General features: G+C 43.2%; 1 protein-coding gene across 4 annotated transcripts in view; it reads left to right on the top strand.

Moving 5' to 3' along the window:
* rpp40 (ribonuclease P/MRP 40 subunit) overlaps positions 1 to 12,831 on the top strand; it is a 74,806-nt gene that overhangs the window by 35,832 nt on the left and 26,143 nt on the right. For 3 of the 4 annotated variants that reach the window (XM_084313118.1, XM_084313119.1, XM_084313117.1), the window contains 2 exons: positions 4,008 to 4,224; positions 4,399 to 4,533. In XM_084313118.1, the coding sequence (XP_084169244.1) occupies positions 4,008 to 4,224; positions 4,399 to 4,533 (352 nt within the window). The remainder of the gene's footprint in view (positions 1 to 4,007; positions 4,225 to 4,398; positions 4,534 to 12,831) is intronic. The other variant, XM_084313120.1, reaches the window with a different exon arrangement.

Here is a 12,831-nt window from a genome sequence, read left to right as displayed (position 1 = left end):
GTTTCATACGCTGCTACCTTTTTCAGCTTCTCTATTTCAAGAAAAAAAAAAAAAAAAAAAAAAACGCGCGTGGAGCGTTTGACCTACTGTCAATTTGGCACTGCACCACTGATTAGGAGGCCGGCTTATACCGTAATTCCTCTAATAGTAACCGGGTCTCAAATACAAGCCGGGTCTCTATTAATGGCCGGGTGCGCTCTTGAGCTAAGCAATTATAAGCCGGCCTCCTAATACAAGCCGGGTTACTAATATACTGAGCTGCATACTGAGCTAGTTACTTGATTTCACTTTGAAAACATTGAAATGACCAGTGACCACCTGTAATTGCACTGTTTACTATTTCATACAGTACTTGGTTTCAATAAATGAACCCAGTACATTTTACTGGGTTCAAACTGACACAAAATGTTGATTTATTCATTATGATCCGTTTGAAAATTTGAAATATAGGCCTCCCTCTTATACAGGCCTCCTCCTAATACAAGCCTGGTACCCGCTACAGTTGAAACAAATACAAGCCGGGGTTACTATTAGAGGAATTACGGTAATTGCTTAGCTCAAGAGCGCACCCGGCCATTAATAGAGACCCGGCTTGTATTTGAGACCCGGTTACTATTAGAGGAATTACGGTATGTGAACTTATATTAATATGATCTATGTCTCAAAATTCTCATATTGGCGCATTCTTCCAATTCTCCTCTCACAATATTCACCCTCACTGAACTGAGTCATTTGAAAATGTGCGCGATATGTGATGTCAGAGAGACACTGCTGCATGTTAATGTTCAGGCGACGACGCCGCTGCGCAGTGGTTTAGGAGCCCAGGCTCAAAACGGCTCGAGATCTTGAGGTAGAAAAATGCTGTTTTTGAGGACTTGATTAGAAATACAAAACAATGAATAAAAAAATATATATATATTACAGAGGTGTTCCATAGACTCACAGGAATTGTGTAAAAGTGCCCAAATAGTGAAAGAAATAGTAAAATAGTTCCCCTTTAACAAGCCCTTTATTAGTTGAATCAAGGTGTGCTGGTGGTGGAATTTAACAAATACATGGAACGGCTGGGGTGTCTCGAGGAGAGGTTTGGGAACCACTGGACTAGAGCAGGGGTTCCCAAACTTTTCAGGCCGCGACCCCCAAATAACGGTGTCAGAGAGCCGCGACCCCCACTATTATAGGAGGTATAAAAAATAAATAAATAAATAAATCTTTTTATTTATTTTTTAATAAATTGAAATGTATGGTTGAAACATGCACACGTTCAAACGCACACACACTAATAAGCATTGGAGGCTTTTAACCAGGGCCGGACTGGGGAAATCATTCAGGCCAGGAAATATAGTGCAAAATATAGCCCCAGCCAGGCCACTTTTTAAGCAGGGGGTCCCCCACCAGGAATTTCTTTGTTACAAAGACTTCATTTCCTGCATTCTGGTGCAGGAATTTTTTTTATTTGTACCCTTTAAATGCCAGTGTTTGTGATGGCATCACAAATTATTGTTAAAAAAACAGGCTAGCATATGTATGATTAGCAACAACACAGATTTGTATGGATTTTCAGTTTTTTTGTAATTGATTAAAAAAAAATACAATATTTTATTCAACTTCAGCCCTGATCATAACACCACATATTCATTTTATAATTCTAACCCTTTAAATGCCAGTGTGTGTGATGGCATATATTTGCAATATGTCAAATGCAAAGTAGATTTTTCTGGGGGGGATTATTACAGGCTAGCATGTGTCAATGATTAGCAGTTTTTTGTAAGGGTCCCGCCTCCACCAATCACATGCGGCTCCCTTTGTGTGTGTGAGAGCAAGAGAGCGAGAGAGAGAGAGAGATAGTTCTCCAACTTGTGTGAGTTGCAGTGATCTCCTGGTTGTTCCCCACCTAGGTTATCTAACTATTGCGCTGGTGCAACTAGAAACACTGGCCTGGCCTGCTTCTAAGTTCAGTGGCCTGACTGCCTATTGCTTATTAACAGCGGAGCAGTGCTGCCGTTGCTTCCGCGTTTTCCCTGATTGGCTGCGACACGCCCCGCGGAGCGGCAGAGCTTGCGGCATTATGTAACCGCCCTAATCCGCCATGATTTTCATTCGAATCTCAGCTCACCTGGCAGCGCAGCGGTCCTGCGGTCCGTTGTTGACGAGTTCGAATCCCATCAAATTTTTTTTTAACATGTATTCTTTCGCCGGTTAAGGTTAGGCATGGTTAAGGTTAAGGTTAGGCATTGTTTCGGAGTTGGTTAAGGTTAGAACGGTTAAGTTTAGGTGCTGTTAAGGAGCTGGTTAAGGTTAGAGTTTGTCTTAGAGAATGGCAATATTCTTTCTATGGTTAAGGTTAAGGTTAGGCATGGTTAAGGTTAAGGTTAGGCATTGTTTCGGAGTTGGTTAAGGTTAGAACGGTTAAGTTTAGGCGCTGTTAAGGAGCTGGTTAAGGTTAGAGTTTGTCTTAGAGAATGGCAATATTCTTTCTATGGTTAAGGTTAAGGTTAGGCATTGTTTCGGAGTTGGTTAAGGTTAGAACGGTTAAGTTTAGGCGCTGTTAAGGAGCTGGTTAAGGTTAGCGTTTGTCTTAGAGAATGGCAATAGACAGCCTATTTCCGCATTGCCGCTATCTCGCGCTGCCGCGGTCACATGGTCAAATTGTCACATTCTTGCACTCCTCCGCTGTTAAAAAGCAACACGCGGCCTGACTGCATAAAATAAAAAAGTAATTATTATTATTTTTTTACATTTATTTTATTTAAATTTTTTCATTTTCTTTTCACCGCGGCGACCCCGACTTTGGGAACCCCTGGACTAGAGCATACATCTGAGCCATCAAAAAAATTAAGCAAAAGTGGTTACCTGTGTTGAACTGGTTTATTTTTTTAGAAAATAAAAAAATATAGTGGATTATTATTACCACTGCCAATACTACTGATACATCCCTATTGGCAAAATGTATATATTTTTTTTTAATTACTTTTTGTTTGTTTGTTCATTATACAACTGTGGCGGGACTAATTACAGTCTAGGTCATTAATGGGAAACCCTGGGATTAGATTAGATACTCAATCAAGAGCCTTGACGTAAGTGGTTGTAGCTACGGCTGTGGGGGTGCTGGAGACATGATCCAATAGACTTTCTTTATACGCCTGAGTCTCCTGAACACGGAGAGACCAACCCCAAGTCGATTGCCACTTTCTCGACCGAGCTATAGTAACATTTCCGCGCCTACTCCCCAATGTGCAGATTGTCTCTCTGGACAATCCAGGTCCATGCAATACATTCATTCCATAGTATCTATAGGCATGTTAGACTTTCTTTTGGCAATGGGATTGGGTTTCTACTTTTTTTTTCCCTCCCAATTTCGTATCGTCCCATTCTACCCTCCCCTGTCTCGAACGCTGTTAGGCCATGCCTCCCACAAGCCGGCTGCAATGTGGACGAAGCCTTACATCACGTGTCCCCTTCGGTACTCGAGGAAGCAGCCGTCGCATCTTTTCACCTGCACAGCGCGATCTCTCAGCGGCGTGGGTCTGCATGGGAGGGACACGCCGCCCCCGTCGCTTCCTGATTCTGCTGCGCAGGCGCACCAACCGACCTGTAGGAGTCGCTGTCCACAACGTCCGATCCCCATCCCCACCCATCAGCGTTCCCACCCCTAACACTGCCAATTGCGTTAGTATGAACGACCAGCCAAGCTGATAGCAATGCGGAGAGCTGGGCTCGAACCCAGCGTCTCCCGCATTTGTGGCGAGCGCCTTGCCCACTACACCACCTAGCCGCCCCGGATTGGGTTTCTTCTTTGAGGGTTTATCCTCATCATTAGGGCACAAATATCTTGTTTTATTGTAAGTGAATAATAATTATAATTAATATCATTATAAATCCGGAAATGTGTAGTTTTTCTTTCTTTTAAAAAATGGCTTCTTTTTCATAAATGTCTTTTTTTCCAGAATAACCCAACAATAGTCACATTGAGTTTCCCCGGGGGTGTGATCATGTTTGCCCTGCAGGGACCCAGAGTGACGCGGCCCTCCAGAGCCTCCTGTCTCGGTACAAGTGGACCGAGCACAGGCCCGGGGTCACCACCTCCATCTTACGGGACCTGCCGTGCCCCAGCCTGCACCCCTCGGACCTCTCCTGTGACCCCAGCCTGCACCCCTCAGACCTCTCCTGTGACCCCCACAGCTTCCTGGAATGGTTGGGAGTGGTAGATGCTGGTGTTAGTTGGTAAGCGAGTTCATTTGGTATTATCTTTACTGATGTGCCTGCTTTAAAAAAAGAAAATTCATCTTTAAAACATACCCATAATGAAGATGGATCAAATAAATTGTATTTGCTTTGCATATGCATTGTAAGCTTTGAGAACCAACAACCAATGCGCATGTTGTTTTTGATTTACAGCGACAACCAAGCAAACTCTTTCCTGTCGTCATACGTTTGCCCAGAGCCTCAAACTGTAGCGAGCCAAGCCCTGCACTGCACCATCACTGGCCTGTTGTTACCTGAAGACATCTACACACTAGTGCAGGAGCTGAGGTAACGGAACGTAGACCAATCTCAGGCCCTGTTTAGAAGGAAACGCTAGCAGGTGAATCCGCAAAAATATTTTTTCGGATGTGCCTTTCGTTTATATGGAAACGGGTTTTTACGGGGAGAAACCGCAAAAAAGTGAGACCACCTTCCTGGGTGGAATTCCTAGAAACAATAAACCTTTGCGCTATCATCTAAACTGTCAAACTGCATAAAACAATGACGAAAGGGTTGTCAAGGCTCTCGTCGCACGTACTTCTTACATCACAGGCATGCGCCAGTAGCCTAGAAGCGTAAACAAAGCATGTCTGATTCTATCCATGGCGATCACCTGAAGGCTACATTGGCAGTACTTTTAAATACACAAGAATCTGTCCCGCGGCTATCACAACTATTAGTGACTGGACCCACTGTCTGTGAGTGACTCTGCTTTGGTCCAATCACATTCCCCACCCACAGTGCCAATCAGAGGCAGAGTAGGGCGGGTCTTCACAGCACGTCATGTGACATATGCGCCAATCGTGTGACAGTGGGGCTCCGTCGTCTCAAGTCGTTACAGCGTCGTCTGCACGCAGAATTCCATCCCAAAACACTAGTCTAAACGCAACATTAAAAGTGAGACAGCAAGACTACTTTTGCGGTTTCTGTTCAGACTCTCCGTCTAAACATGGCCTCAGTCACTCTTTTTTTTTTTATCAATTTTTTTTTATTATTACTTGCATGAAACAAGACAACATATTAATCACAATCACAATACACAGAACTTCACAGAAAAATAACAAACAATAATAATACAGAATATAACAATTTATAAATTATAAAGACAAAAAGAAAAGAAAACAGAGTTCAACCTTTTTAAATTCAAAATTCCAGGGGTACTATCTAATAGATGACCAAATAGCGAAGAACTAGCTAAATAGCTGCCCCCCAATAAAATCCCTAGTTAAATTCAAGACATCACAAAAGACAAGACAGACAAGACATTTCCTCCTCCCCCTCCCACGAGACCGCCGGACTCCCCCGAACAAGCACCCCAACCCCGCTCAGCCGCACACGGCGGTCCTGACCTTCTCAGCTGCTGCGAACCATAGGTCAATCCCAGCCTGCCCCACCCCAATCACCCGTGCCGTGGATATCTCAAGATAAATCACATCCAACAGTGTTAGGGACCAGTTAATCACTGAGCTTCTCAGGCTCCTTCCATCTCATTGCTATTTGCTATTAGCTTCTTCGTCGCTGTGACGCCCGCTAGGACAACCCTTTTCAGTTGTACGGACGCGGGTAGTGTTGTTATATCGTTCAGGAGTAGCGTAACAGCTGTGAATGGGATAGTTAAGCCACACAGATCTGAAAGTTTGTCCGCTATTGACCTCCAGAAGCGGGCCACTGGTGGGCAATCCCAATACATATGCATATAAGTGCCAGTGGCCTTTTGAGAGCACAAAGTGCACAGAGAGTCGGTTATCAGTCCCATAGCAAATAGCTTCCTAGGTGTAAGATAGGTCCTATGAATATAATTCAAATTAATTTGCTGGTGATTGGGGTTGCGGGAAGACAATGCCACATTTGCCCAAACATCATCCCAGTCAAACTCGGGATCCAACTCCGGGATATCCACACGCCAGATTGTATCCAATGATACATTTTTATACGTGGACTGAATTAAGAGCGTATAAAAGTCTGAGACAAACCCTCTGGAGGTCGTCCTGTCCACTATGAGCCTGAGGAAGGGGTGTGGTTGCAAAGCTTGAGCCCACGGCACGCCATGCGCCCTCAGCGCTGACCTTAGTTGAAGGTAAAGAAAGAAGGACTCGCCGGGAAGATCATAAAATTCTCTTAAGTCCTGAAACGCACGGAGGCCGTTCTTATCATAAATATCCTCCAGAGTATGAACCCCCCTCCTTTGCCATTGAGGAATATTAACCGGCTTGTGCCCAACAAGTAATTGCTGGTTATTAAAAATTGGAGAGTCCAGGTGCCATGGGCATTTAACCCCACACGACTTCTGTACATTACGCCATGTCTGGACCACGTGAGTTATGATCGGTCCATACCTCAGTCGGCATTTCGAAATAGGGACAGTGGAGTACACCACATCCTGCAATCTTAGCGGTGAGACCGCCGCCGCTTCTAAGGAGCGCCAAGATACAGCATCTACAGGGTCTAGCCAGCACATCGGAGGTCTCAGTGAAAAGGACCAGAAATAAAGCTTAAAATCAGGGATTGCGAGGCCCCCATCTTGTTTCCTACGTTGAGTAGTAGCTCTTTTGATTCTCGGGCGTTTGTTATTCCAGATAAACTTAGATACCATCGATTGTACCTTGCGCCAGTGGTCTATTGGAGGGGGCAGGGGGAGCATTGAGCTAACAAAATGTATCCTAGGCAGGACATTCATTTTGATTATGGAAGCTCAGGCTTGTAAGGAGTTAGGAAGGGACGACCATCTGTCTAGATCCTGGCGTATTTTATCATAAGTACCCGTGAAGTTGTACTTAGTAGTTTGACTCAGCGTGGGGAATATCTCTATACCTAAGTATTTAAAATGTTCCACTATGGGGATATCAGCTGGTAGTCGCACCGCCTTGGCCAGCTCATTAAGAGGTAGGCAGGCTGATTTGTTCCAGTTAATCTTAAAGCCTGACAATTTACCAAAGTCGTCGATTATTCCCAATAATTTTGTGGCCGACCGGGAAGGGTCATCCATAAAAATCAGTAGGTCATCCGCATAGAGAGCAATTTTGTGTGGTGTATTATTGATCATTATGGGGACGATGTCCTCCGATTGCCTAATAAATTGGGCCAATGGTTCGAGGGAAAGCGCGAATAGTCCTGGGCTCAGAGGACAACCTTGTCTAGAAGATCTGGAGACTGGGAAAATTGTGGAACAGTTTTTGCCTGTCAGTATCATTGCCGACGGCGAGGCATACAGGACTTTAATCATATGAATAAAATTCTTTCCAAGACCCATGACCTCAAGTACCTTCCACAGGTATGACCATTCTAGTCTGTCAAAAGCCTTCATGGCATCCAAAGACAGAACTGTGGACGGAGCTGTATTGTCTTTACTGTTATCGACTACATGCAACAGCCTCCTAAGATTATCTGCAGCCAGGTGCCCCGGGATAAAACCAGTTTGATCGCAGTGTACCAATACCGTCATAAATCTCTGCAGGCGGCGGGCCAGCACCTTGGCAAACACTTTTAAATCGGCCCCGAGAAGACTCAAGGGCCTATAGCTACCACAATCATTGGGATCTTTGTCCTTCTTGAGAAGTAAAGAAATCAGCGCCATGTTGACATCTCTTGAGAACTCCCCTTGTTCGATAGCGTAATTGATCATATCGAGCATCAATGGACCCAGTTGGTCCCAGAAAGCTAAATACACCTCGGGTGGAATACCATCCCAGCCTGGTGCCTTACCCCTCTGCATTTCAGCAATCGTCTCCCTTAGTTCCATAAGAGTGATCGGTTTCCCCAGTTCCTTAGCCTCTTCCTCAGAAATGTGGGGTATCTCAAGCCCGCCAATGAACGATTCAAATTTAGAGTCGTCGAGATTAACCTCTGAGCTATATAACTGAGTAAAACTCTTTAAAAGTGTCGTTGATCTTTTTCGAATCAGTAGTGATTGTACCCTGTCGCGTCTTGATCGAGGGGATATCCGAGAAATGATCATTCGAGCGTATTTTCATTGCCAATAGATGGCTAGGCCTGGAGCCGTGAAAGTAGTAATTTTGCCTTGTCCTATGTATCAAGAACTCAGACTGTTGTTTAAGTATGGAGTTTATTTCTTTCTTGACTATCTTACGTTGTGTGTTTAGTCGTTCACTATAGTTAGTTTGCAAAGATGCGTATAGGTCCGCATATAATGTTTATTTACGCAAATTGGAGGCGAAAAGTGTGACATGACCCCTGATAAATCCTTTCAATGCGTTCCATAGGACCCTGGGGTCATCGACTGTGCCAACATTGATCTGCAAGAATTCAGCTAGTTTACTCCTGAACTCAGAACAGAAATCATCGTTCTTTAATAAGGTTGAGTTAAAACGCCACCTGGGAGATCTCGTGGAGAGCCTGCCAAAGGTTGCCACAAGGAAAATCCCCTTGTGGTCAGAGAGAGCCAGGGGAACCAATGAGACGTCGAAACTATCAAACATATTAGGGGACGCGAATGCATAGTCTATTCGAGAGAAGGTTTTGTGTCTGGCTGACGGGTGAGAGTAATCCTTGAGGGTGGGATTGGATAAGCGCCATAGGTCTGTGAGCCCCGTGTCCTGGGCCCACATCCTGAGGGCCTTAGAGGACCGTTTTTGGTCGCTTGTTTCAGAGGACCCGGACCTATCCATCTCCGCATCCCAGCACGCATTAAAATCGCCACCCACAATGAGAGCGTATCCAGTAAGTTCCAACATATTCTTCGTGATTGTATTATAGAACGCTGAATCAAATGTGTTAGGGGCATTCAATGCTATTATTGCCATCTTCCTATGAGAGAACTCAACTTTTGCTATAGTAATCCTTCCCTCCGTGTCCGACCACACATCCAGGACTTTGATATCAAGGTTACGTCTTGTAACTATGACGACTCCTTTCGTCTTATCATCGGCTGAGGATGAGGAGATAACGTGATATTGTTGATTTGCTAGCCTTGACACATCACCCACCAATAAATGCGTCTCACTAAGGAGAGCAATGTCAATATTTCTTCTCTTCAATAACCAAAGGACACTGGCACGCTTGTGTGGGGCGTTAAGACCCCCTGCGTTCCAAATTAAAATATTCAATTTAGCCATGGTCGAGTTTGTCTAAATGCGTAGAGAACATACCAGTGCAGCCAGGCTGAGTACAGAGGCGCTGATCCAGGCGGGCCCAGACGGTCAATCCCAGGAGTTCAGAGGAGGAACAATTACACACATATAAGACAACAGTACATAAAACACAGAAAAATACCACCCCAGTTACAACCCCCCCTCCTTCTACTCTAAACCCTAACCCACCCGTCCTATTATTAACCCTCCTATACCCACTCTCCAATCCCCTCCCTATGCCCCATCCACTCCACTCCGACCCCCCTCTAGATAAACCCCTGATTAAACCCCCACTAGTCCAATAAACACAAATTAAAATTAAAATTAAATTCAATAAAGATATTGGTCGAAAACCACTGTGAGCCTTGGCCCTAACATGAGACAACTATAATGGAAAAAATAGCCATTATTATATAATAACTCAACATCAACCCTGTAACCATCTACTTCCGAGTCTGCGTATTAATGTCGCAATGTTATAGCATAAATGGATAAAGGAAAATTCAAAACAAAATTAAATTAAAGCATACCAGCAGATAGTCTAAGGCAGGATCGGATCACAGTTAAATTGCGCAAACGGATGTCATTTAAACAGCGACAATAAGAAGAAAGGGAAAAAAGGGTTATGGTCAAAGTGCACGCATGTAACAGCCCCTCTGATCAGGCACAACGGCTGGAATGACATAACCTATGTAAGAATAGAATTAAACACCTTCATTAACCCGGGGATAATAATAAGCTATACCTGACACAACCTGTTATCATATATTGTATATATATATTCAACCGACCTTCTACTACTGGAGCCCAAAGCTCAAAACAGCCTGGATATAAAAATAAAAGCATACAAGAAGTTAGTTAACACTTTGGGTGCCATGGGTTAAATTCATGATATACCATAGATTGCCAGCTCTATTTGTCTATGGAGAAGTACCCCTTCTTTGCATGGCTATAACTTTTTAAATTCTATTGCTACATTGCCATTATTAGGGCCCATTCAAAGTCCTATATGTATTGTTCATTGTGTAGCAACGTTAAACTTTTTCATTCACATATTCATAGTAAAGTATGGTCTAATGTATAAGTATGTTTTCATCTCTTTCTGCAGCTTTCTCCAGAACGTGATCTATAGCCCCAAATGCATTATATTGATGATGAAATACAGTTTGATGGCAATCGGGGCGATATAAAAATTTTCAATTGGACGTACTTCTAGAATGATCTACGTATGATCTGATGATGACCGGATGGGCGGGGGATCGTTTATAATTCCGTGGGCAGCGTTATATCATTCATCTAGTGTGGGTCATATGCAGTGTTGTGCTAGTTACTGAAAAATAGTAACTCAGTTACTTTACTAGTTACTTCATTTCAAAGTAACTTCGTTACTGTACTAGTTACTTACACCCAAAAGTAATGAGTTACTGTGAAAAGTAACTTTAGTTATTTAAAAAAAAAATAAAAAAAAGATTGCTCCCGAGTCCCATGCCCCAGATAGTACTCAAAATCGGTTGATCAACTTGACAGTTTCCATTCACATCACCGAACTCTGCTAAGCAATGTGGTCTAGATACAAACACAAATCTGACACAAACAAATGTTGTCCCGAGTCGATATAATAAGAAGTGCGCCGGTTGAAGGAACAGCCTTGATGTCGCCGGAGCGTTTCATTATAACCATTATAATTCAAAGGTACTACGACTATGCGTGCACCTCATGGTACCAAAGCACCTCAAAGGCGCTTAAAACAAAATTACAAACATCACAAAACAAACTGGTCAGACTACTACTTGACCTGAACCCCAGAACCCACCTCACCCCTGCCCACTTTGACAACCTAGGATGGCTTAGAGTAGACGACAGAGTACAGCAACTTGTAATGGGCCTGGTCTACAAGATACACTATACGACCGGGGTACCCATGTACATGTCAAAATACTTCCCAAAGGTCAGTGAATACCACAACCACTACACCAGAGGAAGCTCAACAAATCATGTAAAACCCAGATTCGGCTCAAACAAGGGACTAAACACGTTTCGCAATTATGCCACAACAATGTGGAACGCCCTACCCAAAGCTAGGGGTAACAGTACTGTATATTTGAATACAGTCACAAATGTATCAGTACTAAATACCTATATGTCCCTATGTCATAAATGTCTATATGAATTGAAAATGGGGGACCCTGATGGAAACAAGACAAACGTCTTTCTCAGGTCTGCATCCCCTTAACAATTGTATGTATTGAGCCGTACTGTATTGTACCCATTCTGCAATCTGTTAAATAAAGTTTTCATTCATTCATTCACCATCTTGCAAGTTGCAACGTTGTTTAAGATATCAATCAACGCATTGCAACGTTAGAATAGTTAGGATATCAATTGTGCATGAAAGGACTATATTTATATTGTTTGATTAGTATTATGAGATTCCTTGGCAGATTTCGTACAGTCAAAATCCGTTGATCAACTTGAGTTTCAGTGAACACATTGCACTCACCAAAGTCTGCGGTGGTCGAGATGTAGTAACGTTACGTTAGTCCAGTTGACTCCAGCAGCGCCTCAAACATGTTCTTTATCTCGTTTCCATGTTGTATATTAATTATCTCTCCAAGTAGTTGCTAAATGGTTTGTTAGTTTGTTACTGCGTTCTTTTTATGTAGATTCATAGCGAGCGTTTGTTTTGTTTACAATAGAGGGTCTATTTCTTTCCGTAGCCGCATTTCTGGTTTGCGCATTTCTGATTGGCCAGTGGCCAGACTCGCCTCGTATCATTCTACGCGGGTGGGGATGAGGATAATAATAATAATAATAATAATAATAATCACTACCGCTCGCTATCAATCTACGCCGTATATAACGCAAATAACGCAGTGACGAACCATTCAGTAACGTAAGTAGCGTTACTGAATTTCAAAAGTAATGCGTTAGAGTACTAGTTGCGGCAAAAAGTAACTTCGTTTCTGTAACGCGTTACTTTGTAACGCGTTAGTCCCAACATTGGTCATATGTTCATTATAACAGTTTATATGGAACACGTTCAAAAATAACGCTGAATCTTACCGGATCTTCCTCGCGCCGTTGGACGATCGGCGTGGTGTAGACCGTTTTCGATTATGGGATGTTTATCCTGATGAACCATTTCCAGCTTGTATAATACTATATACGTCCAAATCATGTTGTTTATCGAGTTATTGGCAATGGATCGCTATATATTGTGACGAGCCAGAGTGCCGGCCATAGATATCTATAGAACACTAGATAGCTTAAGGCGGAGTCACCAGCGTCACTGAACCGCCGCCATCTTGCTCCAGTTAGCCTTGAGTGAGAGTGAGTGAGCTGCACAGACAAAAATACTCATAACTCGCTGAAATATTGACGGATTTACAAACGGGTTGGTTTGCTATAAACATCAAAGATGTAGTTATGATACTGCATACTTATACATTTTTTTTTTAAAGATGTTTTTTTTTTACAAACCGCTTGAATCATAGCCACG

This window comes from Notolepis coatsorum (assembly GCF_963971535.1).
Source record: "Notolepis coatsorum genome assembly, chromosome: 4".
NCBI classification, from domain to species: domain Eukaryota; kingdom Metazoa; phylum Chordata; class Actinopteri; order Aulopiformes; family Paralepididae; genus Notolepis; species Notolepis coatsorum.
Note: the sequence above shows the minus strand (reverse complement) of the source record. Positions and strands in the feature narration are given on the sequence as shown.